The following is a 22,118-nucleotide window of genomic DNA, read 5'->3' as shown; positions in this document are numbered from 1 at the left end:
ATACAGTTGGATAACATTCTGACTACAAAGTTACTGTTTTTCCTGGTTTCTGCTGAACCAGTAACTCAAATACTGAGAAGACTGAGCCTACATGTCAGGAACGAGTTGGGGTAAAGAAAATACATGCAGGTTAAGAATTTGGATTATAAAAGTCTGTCCACCCATTTATTCCAACAGGTGCTAAATTGCCAACATCTCTAACCATCTGATTATGATTAGGTTTCCATGAACAAAGTCTTAGACATTCCATGAATCATGATCTTTTAGTCAATACAGCACAGAGATTTCAACTTCTTGAAGAGGAATGGTTCACTAGAAGGAACCTTTAAATGTCCATTTAACTAAGTTTTGCTTACCTAATTAAAACACACCAGGACTTGTCTAGTTTTGTCATTTGGGTGGGGAGGTTGTTGGTGGTGATAAAATTTTCCTTTCAGGGATCTTACAAATGAACTTGCATTTATGACTGTAGATATGAATACAGATTCTGATATGGCTGCTTTTAAATTGTCCAATTTAAAAATCTGAAAGGTTAAGGCTTCAGGAAAAACTTCAGTTTAACTTTAAGTGATTTATTTCTTAAGTTGCTTAAAATGATAGCATCCCGGAAACACGGGCTTATCCATGGTTATAAATGCTGTTTTTGTTTTGGTGAATATTTAAAAACAAAAACCATTTATGTATGTATTTTAAGTATACACACAAAAACCCCCTAAATAAACAAAAAATCCAGAATGGTCCTTAGGCATATAGGAATTAAACACAAATTCTGACTGAGTAACAACTATGAGATTTCCCCCAGCATTTAGAAAAGGTGTTCTCTAATGCAGGGGGATAATATACCATGGTCTCAAATATTTTTTTTCTGATAAAGGAAGCAACTACAGAAAGCTTTTATTTGTTCAAAGTAACCAGTGCTACAGATGCAAAAAAACCCCAACAACTCCCCCAATACTACTTCAAAACAAACATATCGAACTTGATTTTCATTAGAATGTTATTTCTTCACACTAATAAATCAAAAAACAAAGACCCGGATTATATATATATATATATATATATATATATATAAAGCAATGCAAACAATTATTGAGCTTCATCTTCTGGACAAGAATGCCAAGTTAGTCTCTCTTCATAAAAAGCAATTACAATCTGAGGACACTTCATATTTGCCTCTTTTGCCAGCACCAAGTCTGCCTCATCTGAATCTTTCCACTTCATGAGAAACATTAATTCTCCACTGCTGTCCGTGGCACCAATTATTCGTTCAGGATCAAGACCTCTGGCAAAGCCTCTTGGTTTATCAGCAGCATCTCTTTTCTTCTTTGATTTGCTATCATCAGATTCACTGTCAGATAAAGATTTTCTTTTTGTACCATCTTTTTCTTTACCAGCTTTTTGAGAATTAAGAAATGCTTCAATGAACTCTGAACAATCTAAATTTTCTTCAGGTTCCCAAGTATTGTCAGCATCTGTAGATCCCTTCCACTTCAGGAAATACTCCACCTTCCCATTCACTACATGTCGGTCCAGTACTTTTTCCACCACAAATTCTTCAGGCTCTGCCTCTTCTACTTTTTTACTCTTTCCATTTTGTTTCTTTCCTATTTTTTGCAATGTAGTTTTATTGGAGGCCATTTTTTATTGCAGACTTGAAGAGCTATTATTCACCGCCTCCGAGCTGCTCCGGGTCCCGGGTCCCGGGTCTGCGGCATCTCCGGCCCTGCGCGCCTCAAGCTCCAGCCACATCCGAGGAGGAGGGGGCTGGGTTGCTGCGCGCCGGGCAGCCGCTGGAGGAGGGGTGGGGGGTGGCACCTCAATTTACGTTTACTTTATATTTTACAGGATCATATGTTCCAGCAGAATATTCTTCCTTTAGAATTGCTGAACAGATATTTACAAGAATCAGTACTGACGATGATATTGAAACAAATTCATCAACATTCATGAAGGAAATGAAAGAGGTACCCAAACTAACGTTTCCTTATGTTAAACATATGTTAAATTCTTCCACTAATGGTCAATTACTATGTATGAAAATATCCTTATTCTAAAACATGCAGATGTGCTTATATTCCTCTACAAGAGCCAGAGGGCAGTCAAAGACAGCTTCTAATTCTGTCTTATGTGGAAATGGAAGAGAAGGTTTTATTGAAAAAAACAGTTTTAAAGAAAAAGCTAGTATTGAACAAAAAACATAATTTCATGTTTTTGTATGGGATATATAAAAGACTGTCAGAAAACAATGACCTGTTCAGGACCATTTTGCATTGTATCTATTGCTCTTATTAGGTTTGATTTTAAAATAATAGATCACTGTGTTAGAATGCTTTTAAAAATCATCCTCTTGTGTGCCCCTTTAGAATTTTCACTTTCTGTAACAAAGTATGTGTCATCACCTTTTTCTGATCTGAGCAAATATCAAATAGACTTGAAGGGCTAAAGGTATTCAGTATAGCTCTTGAGCTATCTTCAGGAGGTAGGAATTAATGGATCACTGTAGAGTTGGATAATTTTCATAAATAGGGGGAGAATAGTTATTATCTGTGCTACTGTATGTGACTTTTACATAATTATTTAGTATGTATTGAGTATCTGTGGGAGAATATAGCAATGTACTAGGTGCTCGAGGTGTATTTTTAAATGGTCCCAGCTCTCAAGAAGCTTAGTCCTATAGAAAGGTAAAAGGCCATAACATTTACTATTGTGTCAGTACATAATGTGGGTGTAATTATAATTTTTGGGAAAGAGGCTAATACTCTTCAGTGGGGAAGGAGGATTTCTGTCAATTAAAGTCTTGGTCTTTGTGGCGCATGGATTTACATTTATTTGTTTAAATAGGAATCAATGGACTTGGATACTTTTCCCTCATTTTTTTTTTCTATGTTTACTGGCTATCTATGTTAAAATAAACTTGAGAAATAGTTTTGAGTATTTTATGACAATTGATTAGTCATTTGTGGAGAAGAAAATGACCATCTTTGTGCATTATTTAAACATTTAATTCATTGCTTAGTTTTATTTCACTGTATCTAAAACATTACTATTTTAGATAATGGTTATTTTCTCTTTGTTGTCTCATACACATATTCATGTGTCTATTTATATACATATCAGCTGTTCTACTGAAATTATTAGTCATGAGAATTTTTAGAAGAAAAGCAATGTGTTAGTTTCTACTCAGCATGGTATCTTTATAAAAATACGTTTCGGATGAACTAATAAAGAGACTGGATTTTTCCTCATTTTTTAAAATGGTAATGACAGCTGTTTGGTTACAATAAATAATATTAAAATTATATTTTTCAGATAGCTTATATTCTACATAATGCTAATAACAAATCACTCATATTAATTGATGAACTTGGCAGAGGTACTAATACAGAAGAAGGTATTGGCATTTGTTATGCTGTTTGTGAATATCTGCTGAACTTAAAGGTATTCTTCTCTATTCTTTTAAGTGTATTAATTTTGAGTCCTTTTTTTCTTAAAGATTTATTTGAGAGAGAGAGGGCGAGAGAGAGCTCACACACTCGTGAGCAGAGGAGGGGAAGAGAGGGAAAGGGAGAGGGAGAGGGAGAGAGAAATCTCCTGCAGACTCCCCGCTGAGCACAGAACTGTTATATGGGGCTTGATCTCACAGCTGTGAGATCATGACCCAAGTGGAAACCGAAAGTCCAATTCTCAACTAACTGAGCCACCCAGGTGCCCCTTATGTATCCTTTGTATATTTATCATGACTGGATTTTACAGGTACCTACAAATAGCTCTTTAAACAATTTTAGGTAATAAAAGTGTACCATAGCATTTATATTTTTCTTAGCTCATTTCTGATGGAAACAGGAACAGCTAGTATGATAGTCATGATGTAGACAAGGAAAGAAGGAAATCAAGAAATACAAATAATATCAAAAGTAGTCACTTGGCTTTAATTTAATCAAATTAAAAGTCAAAACATGAAAGCATTTCAATAATTGTCTTAACTGATAATAACATTGACTGTGATGTCACAGCATGAAGTGAAAAACTAGGCATCCGAGGTCACTTTATGGAAAATTATTTTACTTACCCAACTAAGATTTCATTCCTTTAAAGAAAACAGGTTTTCACAAATCAAGTAAAACAGACTATGATTTTTGTTCTATTATTAAGCTAATTTGTCAAATATCTCTTTAGATGATCACTCAGAATATTATACAGGTATGAAAAAACTTAAAAATATTTTTCCATATTTAAGGTGCCTTGAAATATCCCTAAGATGATGTTCTTTACCTTAAATGACAGTCCATAATTTACTATAAAGAAAGAAAAATCTTATTTTTGTGATAGGTATGTGATAAATCAAAAATAATGTTAAGAGATAACATTAGTCTTTGTAATACTGAACCTATGTTAGTTGATCAGAATTTCTCATAAAAATAAGATGTATATATTACTTGTTAGGATTAAAAGCTAATTAGTATCTGTGATAGTTAATTTTATGTGTCAGCCTGACTGGACTACAGAGTACTGGACATTAGGTCAAGCAGTATTTTGGGTGCATCTATGAGGGTTTCTGAATGAGATTTGTATTTGAACTTGTAGACTAAGTAAAGCAGATTGCCCTCCCTAGTGGGGGTGGGTCCCATCCAATCAGTTTTTTTGTTTGTTTGTTTGTTTGTTTTCATGGGCTTGGTAAATATCAGTTCTTTTATTTCCTCTATTGCATTCCAGCTCCAACAAAAGAAGGGTTAAGAGTAGTTAATCCTATAAATCATCATATAAATTAGAGTCCAAGGGAGACACTGCAAAAGAACATGTCCCAGGAGCAGAAACACGACATGTGAGAATGGGAGTCTATGCTTGCATGAGAGAAGGCTACATCACAGGGGCAGAAGCTTGGTGCTCTGTTTTTACCCAAGAGTTTAGTTTAATAGGGGGTGGTGAGTGTTGAGTTGGCAAAGGGATGTTTGGAATGTGCTAGAATGTCTGTCATCCCACAGCGCTACCCCTTCCCTTTGAGGTCTCCTTGGCACTGTCCTCTGACAGCAGAGAAGCCAGAAACACACATGGTGAATGTCCTTCCTTGGAGGGCTGTGGGCTAGAACCTGCCAGGGAAGTTTGGAAGGTGGAGAAGGGGCCATAATTCACTGTGTGCAGCCAAGCACATACACAGTCCTGGGGTCCAGGACAGCCTCAGAGGGATTCCTGAGAGCTGCTGGCTTTGTTGCTGCCATCTGAGACAGATGTCAGGGCCTTCCCAGATGTTCTAGACAATTGCAGTGGTCCAGTGAGCTCTTGAGAATCACAGACTTTGGCTCTCCGAGCTGGACTGAGGCAGCTGCATCCCTGACCCTCACTCCTCTAGCTCTCCCTGCTCCCATACATAACCCTCCATATCCAGACATGTGCCAGGGCTCCTGCTTTCCTGGCTACACACTGACCAGCAAACCTGCAGCCTGGCACCATGTCTGCCCACCATACCTTCTAGGAGCTGTTCCTCTTCAACTCTGTCCCATGGGATCTTGATCATCCAATCTTATTCTCAGTTTCAGGGATGAGCCCAGACTGATCCAAGCTCTCTCCATGCCCCAGTGGTGGCTCAGGAGTGTATGCCTCCCCAGGCTGGCCAGTGAGTACAGGAGGAGGGTCCTGGCCACAGTGACAGTTTTCAAGAACTTTCTGGGTGACATCTAGGTGAAAAGTTCCCCTTCCTCTGGACACTATGTCATGGTGGAGGGACCAAACTGCTGTGGCCACTTGAGGACCCAGCCTGAGGTTCACACAAACTCAGGAACAGCAAATGAGAAAGCTACAGAGAAATGGAACTTGATCCTTTGTCACACAGACCTTGGAATCCACCCTACCTTTGGATTTTCAATTTCCATGTTGGTAAAGCCTATTCAGGCTAGGTTTTTGGATGTAGCCAAAAGCATCTTGACTTATTCATAAGACTCTTTTACTTGTGGATTTCTTGGCTAAATGTATTAACTTTTGTTTCTTCTTCCTAAAAGTCAAATTTTCAACGTGGCTGTCCATGTAAGATTGATAGTTTTGTTCCATTTGTTCTTCTGTTGGCTGATGTAAGCCACCAGGTTCTCTGCGTCCTGCAAGAACAACTTTAAGAACTTTAGATACTCATAAGACTTTTTTCCATGAACCACATGAATGTTGACCAATTCCAGTACAATCAGTGATAAAATTGGGTAAAGCACAGGAGACAGAAACTTAATACTACTTCCTTTGCCTGGAACACAACATTCTGTCTACCCACTGCTAGTGTCTCAACTCCATGGAGGCAGCAACCTGGCTGGACATGCGGGTGCAATGTGTGCTGATGTTTCGAAGCATGATGAGCACTTCCAGAATGGTTCTGGGACAGAACAGAGTTAGGATGGGGGTGCCACAGAGTTCACAGATTACCTGGGGCCACTTCTCAGCAGGAAAATTGTCCCAAGTCACTAACAACACAGTGATTCTTAGGTAGGTGGTAATGCAGCTCAAACATGATTTTTTTAAAAAGATGTTATTTATTTATTTGACAGAGAGAGACAGTGAGAGAGGGAACACAAGCAGGGGGAGCGGGAGAGGGAGAAGCAGGCCTCCCGCTGAGCAGGGAGCCCGACACGGGGCTCGATCCCAGGATCCTGAGACCATGACCCAAGCTGAAGGCAGACACTTAATGACTAAGCCACCCAGGTGCCCCATCATACATGATTTTTGTAAAGAGCTGCAAGCATTTGTTTCAGAATTACTTCTAATTTGGCTGCCTCCTCAGCTTCTTCAGTCAAAGGCAGGAGGGACCAAACCCTTATGATGCTCTTCTCACAGCTCAGCAAGTTTTTTTAAGTTGAGAAACTGGGTGGAAGGGAACACTGTAGCCTTCTGCAAGACCAACCAATGATTTTATTACTGCTTTTTCCTTAACCATTGATAACAGATCTTCGTCAATGAATCTGAGTAAAAGTACAATGGAAAATGCAAGTTATTGATTTGTTGCTTCTTTTGGAAATTTAGATAAGCTGATTTCCCCATGGCTTAAATGATCTCTTATATGGGAACTCTCCTGATGGTTCAGGAAATCCCAAAGAAATTCTATTGCAGGCTCTCCAAGGAAAAGAGGAATTTGATTGATTTTTACCATCATTCAAGTGTTTTGCCAATATTTCTTCACATGTGGTATAAAGAGCTGTTGACTCAACAGTCAAAAGTCTTTGTGGACATTTGTTAATGGCAAAACTCTCCTAAGTCCTGTCTCTAGCTGTGTCAATAACAACATGGCACAGCTGGCAAATCTGTGTGACTTGAACTTGATTAATGCAACTTCTCAGTATAGGAACATGACTTTTAATATAACACTGTATTTCTTCATTACTTCTTCTAATACTGAAAGTACCTCAGAAGTAACAGCAGGGAAAAGAGCCAAATCCTCAAGGTTTGTAAGAGCTCTGAAAGGTCGGCGTGCCAATGCAAATTTAGTTTGTTGCAAATAACTCTTCAGCAGCTGACCCAATACTGCTGTCAACAGTATCATCATTGAACAGTAGTTTGGAGGGATTTCTTGAGGGGACACAAACCCATGCCATAAGATATTATGTAGATTGAGTCCACATGGAGATCCAGTGAAGACTTTTAGTATGTCTACCACATACTAGCAAGCTCCTTAGATGCAAGCCGATCTCAAAAGAAAGGGGCTTTCCTGGGGTACCTGGGTCATTGAGCATCTGACTTGATTTTGGCTCAGGTCATGATCTTAAGGTCCTGGGATAGAGTCCCGCATGTGCTTGGGATTCTTTCCCTCTCCCTCTGCCCCTACCCTCCTCCCCCGCACGCCCTGTTGTACGCCCTCTCTCTCTTAAAAATAAAATAAAAGGGGCATTCCTTCCCATCCTGTAAAAATATATTGCCCGAAGTCTGTTCTAGACACGCTGTCAGTTTCATTAAGCTAAAAGAAATATCAGGAGATTGAAGACTTTCCAAAACATCAAATATTTCAGGAAATAACTCTGAAAAAGCTGTCCACTGCAGCGATGGTGTATATTGAATTTCAAACTGCCCCTTGGTCAGAGATAACAAATGTGAGTGGACAGCCTCACACACAGGGCGCAGCAGCCTCATGCTTCCCCCCATAATCCGGATTCTGGGCTGATTCTGTGTAAGTCACACAGTCTGTGATTGTCTTCCAGCATACTTCACCCCTCTGAATTATAGTGCCATTGATATCACAGTTTTCTCTGACTTCAAACCTGAGTTTACAGATCATATCATAGGACTCAGGGAGAAAGACAAGTGGTAATAGGATCCTCTGTTAGCATACTATGTATTTGGGAATTTCAGCCTGGGACCTGGGAGGTAAGGAAACTGGCCCCTGGAACAATCTGGGGGTAAATACAGCCCCAAGGAGAGGGAGGGCAAAGGGTGAGTCTTTGGGGTCAGGGTCAGGTGCCCATCTTCTCTAGTTGCTCACTAGGGTCTGGTAAGGCTGACCTGCTTCTGCAGTGACGCAGTCACAGTGGAGGCTCAGGAATGGTGTCCTAGAGCCCACATCAGGGCATGCCTTCCAGCACACCGCCAGGGCTGCCAGAAGAGTGTGCCCAATGCTGCGCCTCCTCCAGTTCTTACTGTAGTGGGCCTGAGCACACCAGGAGTGTGCTCACATGTGCATAGGCACCCTGGCTCCCATCTGCTCTACCTCCATGACTTCCAGCTCCTCCCATTCAATCAGCTTTGAGTGGGACCCAGTTGAATACCTGAATAGAACAAAAAAGCTGCCCCCACTGGGAGTGAGAGGGTTACTTCCTTCAACCTAGAATCATTTTCCCTGCCTTTGGACTAGAATTGAAACATCAGCTCTTTTTGGATCTTGAGCCTGCCAGCATTTGGACTGGAATGACACCATTTGCTCTCCTGGTTCCCAGGCCTTTAGACTCAGACTGGAACTACAGCATCAGCTCTCCTGGGTCTCCAGCTTGCTGATTGCAGACCTGGGGATTCTTCAATCTCCATAATCATATGAGCCAATTCCCAATAATAAATCAAGTTCTCTCTCTCTCTCTTTCTCTACACACACATACACACACCCGATTCTATTTCCCTGGAGAAGCCTGACTATTACAGATTTTGGTATTGAGAGTGGTTCTAGAGCAACAGAATTTTAAGGATGAGTTTTCTGAATCGGTTCTGGGGTTTCTGGAATTGACTCTTTAATCTGATTAGATTTATTTTATTTTGTTTTTATTATTTAACTCAAAGACTTGTTTTATTAGAGTAAATGGGCTGGGACTGATGGGAAGGGTAGATGTAGTGGGGAACCATGGCCCTGATTAGTATTGGATGCCCATCCTGATGGCCACGAATATGTTAAAGATGCCACCACTCTGCATCATGGTTTTCCTGATGCCACCCATCAGCTCCCAACACCACATTCCAATCCTGAGACAGGAAAAAGTACCCAAGAGCATCCCAGCTGCCATGCCCACTGCATAGCCCATCATGAAGCCCATCTTCACGTGGTTGAAGCAGCTTGGCTGGGACTGTCTGTATGGCCCCACAGCCACTGGCATCCTCTCAGCATTCAAGTCCCTGCACCAGGGTGCCCCCACCTCACTTCTAATATGATTAGATTTAAAGATACTAACAACTCTATTTCTAGTAGTGAAGAGTAATAGGTTGGTTTGATACATAAATTTTGAGGACATTAATGTTTATGAACATGGTCCTTAGCTTCTAAATAGTTTACTGGACTTCTAAATATTTTTCTGTTGCTTTATAAATTTGGTTTTATACCCCTTTTGATTTATTGAGTAAGTAGTTGAGTTTTTTTCATTTTTCTGTCCTGTACCTCTTCCCATCCCCCTTACATGGTTGATGCCATTTGCCAGCCCAAATATTTTCTTTTTAATGTCTTAACATTTTATTTTTCCATTAATCACATATTTATACTTTTTCCTGGTAATATCTTAAGAACATAACCAATTATTCAAATCTCTGTCTAGCTTAGTAACTCACAACTGGAAACCACGTGCTGGTCATAAGTCACTAGAACCATTTGCATCAATATAACCTAAAATACTTCTAGAAAATGGAGTTTCCTGGCACTCCACATTACAACTACTGATTGAGAATTTTGGGAGTCTACGTACCAAGAATTTACGTCTTTAACAAGCTCCCCAGGGGATTACTAAAGTTTGAGAATCATTGTCCTAAACATTATTCTCCATCTTTTCTTTCTTCCCTTTAAGTACCTAACCCAAACACAAGGCAAATCTAAAAACTAAAATCCTTTGTGATTTCGAATACCTAAGACAAACCATTGATTCCACTTTCCAAAAAATAGTTATATGGAGGGAAGCTGCTTTTAAAGTAAAATTTTTTTAAAAGTTGAGGGAATTGTTATGATTTTGTTTGTAGATTACTTTTCTAATAAATGATTACCTCATTTAACAGCTTTATTTCTGGTAAACCTCATCTTTTGAATATCTTCAGATTTTTTTAAAGATTTTATTTTTAAATTTGTTCTCTTTCCTATAATGTAACATACATGTGATGTGTAAACTAATAAACATGTTTCTTTCATTGAATATAAATTTGCAAAACATTTTGAAATGAATTGACCATTATTAGTTTCATTCCTACACCTCTGCCAAGCTACTTGGGAAATCAAACTAAAATTTTTTTCTAGTTCATTTTAAAAATACTGACATTCATTATTATATATTCTAGGCATTTACGCTGTTTGCTACACATTTCCTGGAACTATGTCATATAGAGGTCCTGTATCCTAATGTAGAAAACATGCATTTTGAAGTTCAGCATGTAAAGAATACTTCAAGAAATAAAGAAGCAATCTTGTATACCTACAAAATTTGTAAGGGACTCACAGAAGAAAAAAATTATGGTATTGCATATGGAAATTATATCTATATAATATCTATTGAAACACTACATATTCTCATAATTCTTCTCCCCTTTACTTGGCTGTCAATCTAAACAGCTTTTCCTGTCAAAGAATTCTTTTGAGTGCTTATGCTCTAAGACTGTATTTTCTATGTCAAGCTCACATTTTATGTATATTAAGCTTATATTTAAAGTTATATCAGTCAGTACTTATGTAGAATTACAACACATGAAAGTGCCAGAAGTATTAGTTTCTATTCTTAGAAAAATGTAATTTAGCTTATATTGTTATAAGCAAGTTATAAATGAATTGAAAATTGTATATTTCTTACATACTTTTTCAGTAACATCTATTTTCTTCAGATGCAGGGAACTTCATAATCTAAAGTCTTAAAAGGGAATGTATTATCAAACCATATGATACTTGTAAACTTGATTAGATATTTTCTATCTAAATCATTATGTGACATAAAATCTCGTGAATTCAGAAATTTTTAATTGATCTATACATATAAGTTCCTAAAATTATTTTAGCTATGAATGTGACCCTTTGAGGGGGGAAAGCATCTTTGTTTTGCTATTTGAAATGAGAAATCAACTGCATAACTTAATTTGTATCAGATATTTAATTTTTATAAGCTTTAATTTCATCTAGTAATGGGGATAATTTTCCATATATGTAGGGATTATGAAGATTAAATGAATTATCAAGTATGAACTGTTTAATATAGTACCTACCAATTAGTAACTTCTCAGTAAATGTGTTAATGTTGTTCTATTGCCTCTAAAATAGTACATACAATAAACTATTAGCACACAGTGGAAAGCCTATGTGGCATTTATACAATAAAATTAGGCTCAGGGGAGAATACTAGATAGTACTTTGAATTTGCATGAACAATAGTCATCTATAGTTATATCTTGTGAGAAATCCCTCTCTTGGTGATCTACTAGACAGATGAACATTCAGCTGTACGGTTATCTCTGTGACTAGGGTTATCTCTCCTCCCTTGCAAAGCTCATATTCTTTGACCTTCTATTAACCAACTGCATTTGTAGTTGGAATTTCATTGTTATTATTAAGTTTTCTAGTTACCCCTTGTCTTTTCCTTATCATGTTTTCCTGACTGTCTCAGATGTATCTTGAGAGCTAATTGATATTCTAATTTGTCATATGTCTTGGACAACTAATTAAATCTTATAATTGGTAAATTGTCATCCAGAACTTTGGAAAACTTAATTTTGGGAATTGCTAAGTTGTTCAGAAATGCCTGTAGAATAGAAGTCTAAATCTGTGAAGAAAGGATTATTACTGCTTAAAATAAACATAATACCTGCTATAACAACATTGAAGCCCCATTGTATTAATTTTAGGATTAAAAGCTGCAGAAGTGTCATCACTCCCACCATCAATTGTCTTGGATGCCAAAGAAATCACAACTCAAATTACCAGACAAATTTTGGTAAGAAATTTCTTAGCAATAAGAATTGGTTTTCCAATTCAAGAAAATACTTTTAATGTACATTTTTATAATGGTGTTATATCTAAGTATATAATAATATTAATAATTAAAACATCTAAATAAAAACCTAATTCTAAATAAGGCAAATCTTTTTTTATTTTTCACAATTTTTTTGGTTTGGTCTATTTCAACCTTTCCCAACAAATCAACTAATAAGATAGTAGACAAAGGTTAAACAGTTCCGTTCCTATAATACTTATGCTACACTAACTTTATGATGAGAAAATAAGTCTATATAAAGTAAGCATTACAAATAAAAATCACATATTGCCTGGGTGGCTCAGTCAGTTAAGTGTCTGACTCTTGATTTTGGTTTAGGTTGTGATTTCAGGGTCGTGAGATCAAGTCCCGAGTTGGGCTCTGTGCTGGGTATAGAGCCTGTTTAAGATTCTCTCTCTTCCTCTCCCCTCAACCCCACTCATGTTTGTTCTCTCTAAAAAATAAATAAAAATGCAAAAATTACTATGCACCACACTTTCATATCTTTTAAAATAGTTTTTAAAACTCTTATCCATTATCATATATAAGCCTCATAACTCTTCATGAAGTAGTTAGGTCTTTCTAATATAAGATTAATAATAAAGCTGTTATTTTTACTCCTGTTTTTACAGCTGAGGTTCACAGAGGTTAAGTGTTTTGCTAGGAAGCAGTAGATTTATCTCTGAACTCATGTTGATTCAAAATTTGGAAATCCTTTTTTAATATAAGGTTGCTTTATGTTTTAAGAATGCAGTGTGTTCAGTAAACTAAGCTAGGTGCATTATGAAATTTTCTTCAGTAGTAATGGTTTCCTTTGTCTTTCCCTCTTTCTTAACCTGCTTTTAATTTTTATTGTATCCCTTCAGTCTCTTGAGCTTCTAGACTATATGACTTTACTTGCCTAATCCTCCATTTGAATCTCTTCAACAATTTTGGCTGTGTCGTGCTTCTGAAGATTCTCTCATTACCTAGTTCCTCAGACTTCATCTTGCCAAATTCCAATTATGGCAAGCCTTCTCCAGTTGCCTTCCAGGCTTTGGCTTTCCTAATAATGATTCTCAAAATATATTCAAGACAAGCTAATCTTATCTACTGTCAATTCATATATTCTACCTTTAGTCAAATATTTTACTGGATAGTTTTTTCCCCTTTTATTGATCTGTATAGTTTCTTTAACTCTTTCAAAACATTTCTACTCTTCCTAAACCCTTAATGTCCTCACTCTACAGAAAATTCACTTCCTATATTTTTTGAGAGACTTGAGGTTATCGTGATAAATCCTTGAACTTTTTCTCCTTAAAAACTCTATTTTGGGATTTCTGTTTTTCACTCAGTTCTCTTCCTTTCTATCTCAGAGGAAGAGATTACCTTTCAACTTATTTGTGGTTAACTTTTCTACCTTCTTTCCATCTCCAATAAGATATAACTTCATAAGTTTCCTTTCTTCTCTCTCTCTTTTTTTCTCTCTTTTTTTAAAGATTTTATTTTTTAAATAAACTCTACACCCAACATGGTGCTCGAACTCACAACCCCGAGGGCAAGAGTCACATGTTCTACTGACTGAGCCAGTCAGGTGCTTCATTTTTTTTCAGATTTTTTTTAAAGTAATTTCTATACTGAACGTGGGGCTTGAGCTTACAACCCTGAGATCAAGAGTCATATGCTCTACCAACTGAGCCAGCCAGGCACCCCTTGTTCCCATTCTTCTCTTTGCATCCTTAGTGTTTATTCACTGGCTTTTCTTTTTCCTATGAATATGCTTAGGTTTTTCCTAAGAAATCCTTCTTTATTTCCTTCTCAAAAGATATTTCTCTCTCTCTTTTTTTTTTTACTGCCAACTTCTTAAGAGTAGTAACTACTTCTTCCATTTTCCACTTGCAAACTAGATCTTGTCATCATGCCACTGAAACTTTCTTTGTAAAATACCAACTAATGACAAACTCTTATGACCTCTTTTTCACTTCTCATCTTCCCTGGTCTCTCCGTGGTATTTGATATTACCCTTCTTTAGCATTTCATAATTCTTCCCTGTCTTGGCTACTATGAAATTGTCCTCACCTGGATGTCTTCATTTTCCTACCTCTGATTACCCCTTTTTTTCTTTCTTTACCAGTGCTTTTTTTTTTTTTTTTCAAATTTGTATTTAAATTCTAGTTAATTATACAGTTCAGTATTGGTTTCAGGAGTAGAATTCAGTGATTCATCACTTAGATACAATACCCAGTGCTCATTATAACAAGCACCCCCCTAATACCCATCACCCATCTAGCCCACTGCCCCCACCTCCCTCAATCAGCTGTCAGTTTGTACTCTATTGTGACTAGTCTCTTATGGTTTGTTTCCTTCTCTTTTTTTCCCCTCCCTCCCATATATTCATTTGTTTTGTTTCTTTAATTCCACATATGAGTGAAATCATATGGTATTTGTCTTTCTCTGACTGATTTAATCCATCCATCCATCTTGCAAATGGCAAGATTTCATTCTTGGCTGAGTAATATTCCATTGTATATATATACCAATTCTTCTTTATCCATTCTTCTGTTGATGGACATATGGGCTCTTTCCATAGTTGGCTATTATTGATAATGCATGTAGCCCTTCGAATCTGTGTTTTTGTATCCCTTGGGTAAATACCTAGCAGTGTAATTGCTGGGTCATAGGGTACTTCTATTTTTAACTTTTTGAGGAACCTCCATACTGTTTCTAGAGTGGCTGCACCAGTTTGCATTTCCACCAACAGTGCAAGAGGATTCCCTTTTCTCTGCATCCTTGCCAACATCTGTTGTTTCCTGTGTTGTTAATTTTAGCCATTCTGACTGGTGTGAGGTGGTATCTCATTGTGGTTTTGATTTGTATTTCCCTGATGATGAGTGATGTTGAGCATCTTTTCATGTGTCTGTTAGCCATCTGGTTGTCTTTGGAGAAATGTCTATTCATGTCTTCTGCCCAATTCTTAACTGGATTATTTGTTTTTTTAGGTGTTGAGTTTAGTAAGTTCTTTATAGATTTTGGATGTTGACCTATTATCAGATATGTCATTGGCAAATATCTCCTCCCATTCTGTAGGCTGCCTTTTAGTTTTGTTGATTGTTTCCTTGGCTGTGCAGAAGCTTTTTATCCTAATGAAGTCCCAATAGCTCATTTTTGCCTTTGTTTCCCTTGCCTTTGAAGACATGTCTAGCAAGAAGTTGCTGCAGCCCAGGTTAAAGAGACTGCTGCCTGTGTTCTTCTCTAGGATTTTGATGGTTTCCTGTTTCACATTTAGGTCTTTCATCCATTTTGAATTTATTTTTGTGTATTTGACCAGTGCTTTCTATCATTCCCACTTATTAAATGAAAGTTTTCCTAAGATTTTGCCCTTCCTTCTGTGTTTAAAACTATATTCTTGGTGAGCTCATCCTTTCCTTAGCTTCCCTTTTCACTTCTTTTTGACCTTGAATCTGTATATTTTTCTCCATATTTCTTCTTGAAATCTCAACTTACGTTTTCACTCTTTCATAGGACCAAAATTAATCATATGAAAAATCTCATTTCTTTGCTTCCAAATTTCCCAGTGACCCATTAGAATAATCTTTGAATCCTTCTTAATCACCTGTCATTAGGACTATGCAGTAGATTCGCTCTCTTTTTCAATCCATCCTACCTACATCTACCAGATTGTCTTTTTTTTTTTTTTGGCATTGTTTACTTTTTTTTATTATGTTATGTTAATCACCATACATTACATCATTAGTTTTTGATGTAGTGTTCCATGATTCACTGTTTGCATATAACACCCAGTGCTCCATTCAATACGTTCCCTCTTTAATACCCATCACCAGGCTAACCCATCCCCCACCCCCCTCCCCTCTAGAACTCTCAGTTTGTTTCTCAGAGTCCATACTCTCTCATGGTTCATCTCCCCCTCCGATTTCCCCCCCTTCATTTCTCCCTTCCTACTATCTTCTTCTTCTTCTTTTTTTTTAACATATAATGTATTATTTGTTTCAGAGGTACAGGTCTGTGATTCAACAGTCTTACACAATTCACAGTGCTCACCAGATTGTCTCTTAAGCGTAACTTTTATCATATTTCCCTGTTCAGAAACTTTTGGTTGTTTCTTACCAAATTAAAGTGAAGCTCCTTACCCTACTGTTAAACATTTTCTATGATTATTTCTCAAAATACAGTCTTAGAATTACCTACATTAGAATCACCTGTGATATCAGGGCCCATCCTAGATTTTTGAAGATTTCCTATGGCTTAGGAATTTACATTTTTAACCAGTCTTCTGATGATTCTTAAACACACTGAAGTTTGTTAACTGCTGCTTTATGGTCTTCCTTTGTTTATTATCCCAACCTTAGATAACATTTCTCAATTTAACTAAAACCTACATTTCTGCCACATTGAATTACTAGTCATTTCATCATTTTGACCTGTGTACCAGGATTTCTAATGTGTCTGCTCTAGCTGTTTCCTCCATCCAGAATGCCCTTACTTCTGTGTTCTTCTATCCATCAAGAGTCATTTCAAATATTCCATCCTACTTATGCTTTTCTTGACCTGAGCTGGAAATGAGTTCTCCTTCCTCTGAATTTTGAATCTCTCTCGTGAGACTTATCATAATTACCTAAATCAGTTGCTTATGAATATGTCTCTTTCAGTATAATAATATGTCTCTTTCATTGAGCCTCTTGAGTTCCATTGTCATGTCAGGTAGACATTTTTGTATCCCCCTTAGACATAAACACAAGGTTTGGGGCCTGAATATAGATGATAATAGATATTCAGTGTTTATTATTTAGATAATAAACTGATAGTTGATCATTCAATGTATAAAATAGATAGGTGAATACATGATAATCTTAATTTACCTCATGGAGTTGGATTCATTTTTCTTACAGTGAAAGAAGAAAAATATCTTGAATTGCTTTCTATTGAGAAAGAGATGGAGGGATTTTATTTCCCTTAGTAAAGGGAAATTCACCTACTTTACATTAACAGTTAAGATAAAAAATGCTAATTCTTCTATCTAGCTCAGGAAACGAGGTGGATGAAGAATTTTCCAGCTGTACTCCCATCCCTGAAGTACTATTCAAAGACTGAATATCTAAAGGCATTCTAAAATATTGGAAAATTCCTGTTTTAAACATTGTTTCTTGGGTATCCTAACTATAGATTGTTAAGAATTGGCATAATTTCAAGTAGCTATTTATGGCACTTATTTTCAAAATGTAATTTACTCCTCAGGCAATGTATGTCTTAGACTCTAGCAGTTTCTATATATGAAATCTCTTGAGAGACAAGCAATTTACTGTTGACCCATTCTGTCTACCAGTTTATCTATTGGGGAATTAAAGTAGGAGATAGCAGAGTAGTACTCTGGGTGACATTTAAAATGAATACTGCATAGCAATGATCAATTATGTTGAGTGAGAAATTTACCTTTTAGCAGATTCTTTTTCATTGAAAAGTGATTTTCAAGAATATAAGAATCTGTCATAAAGTAGTAAATACTCATGGAAAGTTTTATTCTTTCAAAACAATATTTCTTTATATTTTCTGGTACATTCTTTGCTAGTTGAATGGAACTGACTTATCCAAAGGAATTAGTTACCTTTGGGTTCTGTATTTCTATGAAAAGAAAGAGAAAATTGCCAAAATTTTAAAACAAAGTCATAGTAATCATATTTTAATTTTTATCTATATTTTTTTCAATAACAGCAAAACCAAAGGAGTACCCCTGAGATGGAAAGACAGAGAGCTGTGTACCATCTAGCTACTAGGCTTGTTCAAACTGCTCGAAACTCTAAATTGGATCCAGACAGTTTACGAATGTATTTAAGTAATCTCAAAAAGAAGTATGAAACAGATTTTTCCAGGGCTGAACAAGTTTCAGGAAAGACTGAAGAATAATAATTCACATCATGTACTAATAAAATAATGTATCTTAATATGGGGAAACTAGAATTCATTTTTCCTAAGAGCAAAAGAAAATATTTGCTAAATTTTATGTCTTAATGGAAAATTGCATTATACTAACCTCAGAATTATCATCTATATATTGTCTATAAGAAAATATTTGTTACCTTAACATATGAAAACCATTGAAAGGACTGTTTTTTATGTTAGAAAAATGTTAATATAACATTACAGTTTTTTCTCATTTATGAAAATTCATGTTATTAAGTCTTAGGTGTATTTATACTTACAAGTTATGGTTTAAAATGTTATTGTAAATACCTTAGTTTGTGGAAATAAAAGCCTTTTTTTTTTCCAGCCTGGAAACTTATGTGAGTTCTTTTACACTCTCTTCTGAAGCAATAAGACCCTATGACTTAATAATTACTTAATTAGTACCCCAAATTCCAACACTGGATGCTTATGGAGTTTGTTAGAATGATACTGGAAATTTTAAAGTATTTTTTTGACATTGAGTATACTTCTAAAGGGTGAAAATAAACAAATAGATATTTTGTAATGCAGAGAATGTTTTTGGAAGGGGGAGTTGCCATCACCTACCCTTTCAGTTTTCCAAATTTTCTTTTCTACTCACCAACCTCTTTTCCAATTTGCATTTTTGGCCATCTTTTTTAGGTGAGTAACCAAAGCAGCAGAAAGGTATATTAATTGATTTGCCTCAGGGAGCATTTTATAGAACTGTTTCCGTAGGCATGTGGCTTACACCATCATTTCAGAATTTACCCGAAGGTCATTCCTGTTTCATAAATGGACAAAAAAAAAGGAAGACAATCAGTTGGTCATTACCTGTAAAGAGCAGGGCTGTTGTCTTCTCCAAACCGTATTTCTACAATTCCATCTTACATAATCTCAGCACAAAGGCCCAAGAAGGGGAAGTTATTCTTTTCTTGGACAATTAAGTATCTAGAACTCAGGGTATACATTCAATAAACTGTAGAATTCATAGTAATTTGGCCAAAAAAATATATTCACAGACTGGTTAGGGCTCTATTTTTTGTTAATGTATGCATATTTTATAAAATCCAATCTTTTTTACTTTTTTAAATTCTTAGTAGATATATTGGAAAAGTTATAATTTGAATGACATACATACTTTTATAAAGGTCAATGTAAATTAGTGTTCATATTTTAGTTTGATACATATTAAACATCCCCTTAGACTACTTACATTCCCTGTTGTCATGTTTTAGAAAGAGAGCACCACAATATTTGACCATTAGCCATTTTTTTAATTCACAGGCTTTGAAATGAATTATATTTATGTAGGCATTCCTAAGAGCAGTTAGATAATTTAGGTTTGCAGCAAATTTCTAAAAGGAACTGAGGATGAAAAGGGCGTGGCAGATTGGGAAGAAAAGGGAAGGAGCAATAAAAGGCAGAAGGGGAGTATGCAGTGGGAGAAAAACAGGCAAGCAGAGATAAGTGCAAAGTATTAAATATGTAGAATATCATTTCCTTAAATATATTAATTTCCCTTTAGGTTTAATCCTAATATTAGATTCCACCAGACTTTTAAGAAATTTTTCATGATTTAGATCTTTTGATGCACAAACTGTAGCCAACTGATTAATCCCTTTTATTTTAGGTTTAGAATACTGAAATAAAAATAAATTTATGTCTTCTTTAAATTACTTTTTCTTCATTTGTTTTGTGTGTAGCTGAAACATATAAAAAAGCAAATTAAATGAAGATATAATTATTATGTTGTGGCACTATAGAATAGAAGTGAATACTAGGGAGACAATTCTTTCTTTAGTTAAGGTCTATTTGCTCTTCTCTTCAGTACCTTTTTGCTTTGCCTTTCTCTAAAATTATACATCATTATCTCATAATCCAGCCTTTTAAGATAAATGTTCATAATGTTGTAGCAAACTCCTTTAATTTCCACCTCAAAGCCATTCTTTTAGTCTCTTCCATCTTTCTCCTCACATAAAGTAGTCTTCTTTAATTCTAGGGCTAAGGTGTGTGGGAGTAGAAGAAAAAGGCAGCTTACACTCATGCTTAGGAAGTAGTGCATTTGTTTGTTTTAAAATTTGCATACAGTAAAGTTAACTCTTTTTTGATGTAAAATTTTATGAATTTAGCACATTTATGGATTCATGGAACCACTATGACGATGTTTCTTCACCAAATACCAAACAGTTCCTTCACCTTCACATCATTCCCTTAGTACTGTCCCTTTGTTGTCAACTCTTTCCCTAACCCCTAACTTTAACCCAGCAATCACTGGAAATCAAGCATTTCATCCCTATAGTTTTGTTTTTTCCATAATGTCCAACAAATGGAATATATAAGCATGGAATCTTTTGAAACTGGTTTCTTTTATTCAGCATACTACTTTGTAGAATTTGTCCATGTTGTTATGTCCTTTTATTGCTGACTAGTATTTCATTGTTTGTATGTACCATTGTTTACCCATACACTCATTGAAAGACAATTGGGTTCCCAGTTTTTGGTGATTATGAATAAAGCTGTTTAAACATTCTTGTATAGATTTTTGTGTGAGTATTAAGTTTTAATTTACCTAGGTTAAATAGGAGTGGATTGGATCTGTCATCTTGTAAGTATGTGTTTAACTTCATAAGAATTTGCCAAACTGTTTTCTAAAGTGGCTCTTACATTTTGCATTCCCAGCAGCCATGGATGAGAATGTTCCACATGTTCTCTAGCATTTGGTATTATCAGATTTTTTTTAAATTTTAGCCATTCTAATACGTATGTAGTGAGTAATGCATTTTTAAATTTTAAAGCTATTCTGCTAATTCTTTAGCAAGCAAAAGCTATTCTGACTTTTTTAAACCAAATTATATCATTATCTTATATGCTAGTGTTAAAAAATATTCAAATGTTAATAAATTGTGTGTAGTATGAACTTCCTGCATGCTTATTTATGAGCTTAAAATATGCTCAATTGTAATTATACTTTAATTAAGTGTATAAATTCAATTCTATAATGCATTTGTACCTCACAGGAATGAAAATGGAAGGAAAGGAAAAGCAAATGATCTAGTTATATTGCTACTTTGCTATTTCCATTCTATTCTTTAGAAATTTAAATCACACAGTTGTTTATCTTACTATAGGATCAGAATGAATACCCTTTTCCTATAAATTGTCCAAATTTTGATAGTCCCCAGATTGCAAGTAGACAGTGAAAAAGGCTACTAAGTGCCATAATCTACTAAAATGGATCCTAAAATAGATAGTGATGAGGTGAGAAACAGATTTTCATTGCCAAGGACTGTGACGGTGTATTATTTGTTTCAGAGGTACAGGTCTGTGATTCAATAGTCTTACACAATTCACAGCGCTCACCATAGCACATACCCTCCCCAATGTCTATCACCCAGCCACCCCATCCCTCCCACCCCCCACCACTCCAGCAACCCTCAGTTTGTTTCCTGAGATTAAGAATTCCTCATATCAGTGAGAGAGGGGGGTGGGGGAATGGGTTAGCCTGGTGATGGGTATTAAAGAGGGCACATATTGAATGGAGCACTGGGTGTTATACGCAAACAATGAATCATGGAACACTACATCAGAACTAATGATGTATGGTGATTAACATAACATAATAAAAAAAAAAGAACTGTGACGGTGGAACTATGTATGGTGATGGATGTTAACCAGACTTATTGTGATCATTTTGCAATATATACAAATGTTGAATAACTATGTTGTATACCTGAAACTAATATAATGTATGTCAATTATACCTCAATTAAAAAAAAAAAAACTGTGAAGGGCCTGAGATTTTTACCTTACTTGCAAACTAGC

The 22,118-nt window shown here is 36.0% G+C and overlaps 1 protein-coding gene and 3 pseudogenes across 1 annotated transcript in view; 1 reads left to right on the top strand and 3 right to left on the bottom strand.

Moving 5' to 3' along the window:
- MSH4 (mutS homolog 4) overlaps positions 1–18,275 on the top strand; it is a 100,085-nt gene extending 81,810 nt beyond the window's left edge. Inside the window, exons 16-20 of the mRNA XM_028102480.2 lie at positions 1,846–1,964; positions 3,310–3,438; positions 10,702–10,876; positions 12,250–12,338; positions 18,084–18,275. Coding sequence (XP_027958281.2) covers positions 1,846–1,964; positions 3,310–3,438; positions 10,702–10,876; positions 12,250–12,338; positions 18,084–18,275 — 704 coding nt within the window. The remainder of the gene's footprint in view (positions 1–1,845; positions 1,965–3,309; positions 3,439–10,701; positions 10,877–12,249; positions 12,339–18,083) is intronic.
- LOC114208418 (chromobox protein homolog 3 pseudogene) lies at positions 1,081–1,694 on the bottom strand (annotated as a pseudogene).
- LOC114208417 (endoplasmic reticulum membrane-associated RNA degradation protein-like) lies at positions 5,926–8,294 on the bottom strand (annotated as a pseudogene).
- On the bottom strand, positions 9,303–9,542 carry LOC114208419 (reactive oxygen species modulator 1 pseudogene; annotated as a pseudogene).
- Positions 18,276–22,118: the final 3,843 nt, after the last annotated feature.

This window comes from Eumetopias jubatus, unplaced genomic scaffold (genome assembly GCF_037043125.1).
Source record: "Eumetopias jubatus isolate StellerSeaLion01/CBP00866 unplaced genomic scaffold, mEumJub1_p1.0 scaffold_4, whole genome shotgun sequence".
Classification (NCBI taxonomy): domain Eukaryota; kingdom Metazoa; phylum Chordata; class Mammalia; order Carnivora; family Otariidae; genus Eumetopias; species Eumetopias jubatus.
This window is presented reverse-complemented; position numbering and strand designations above follow the sequence as displayed.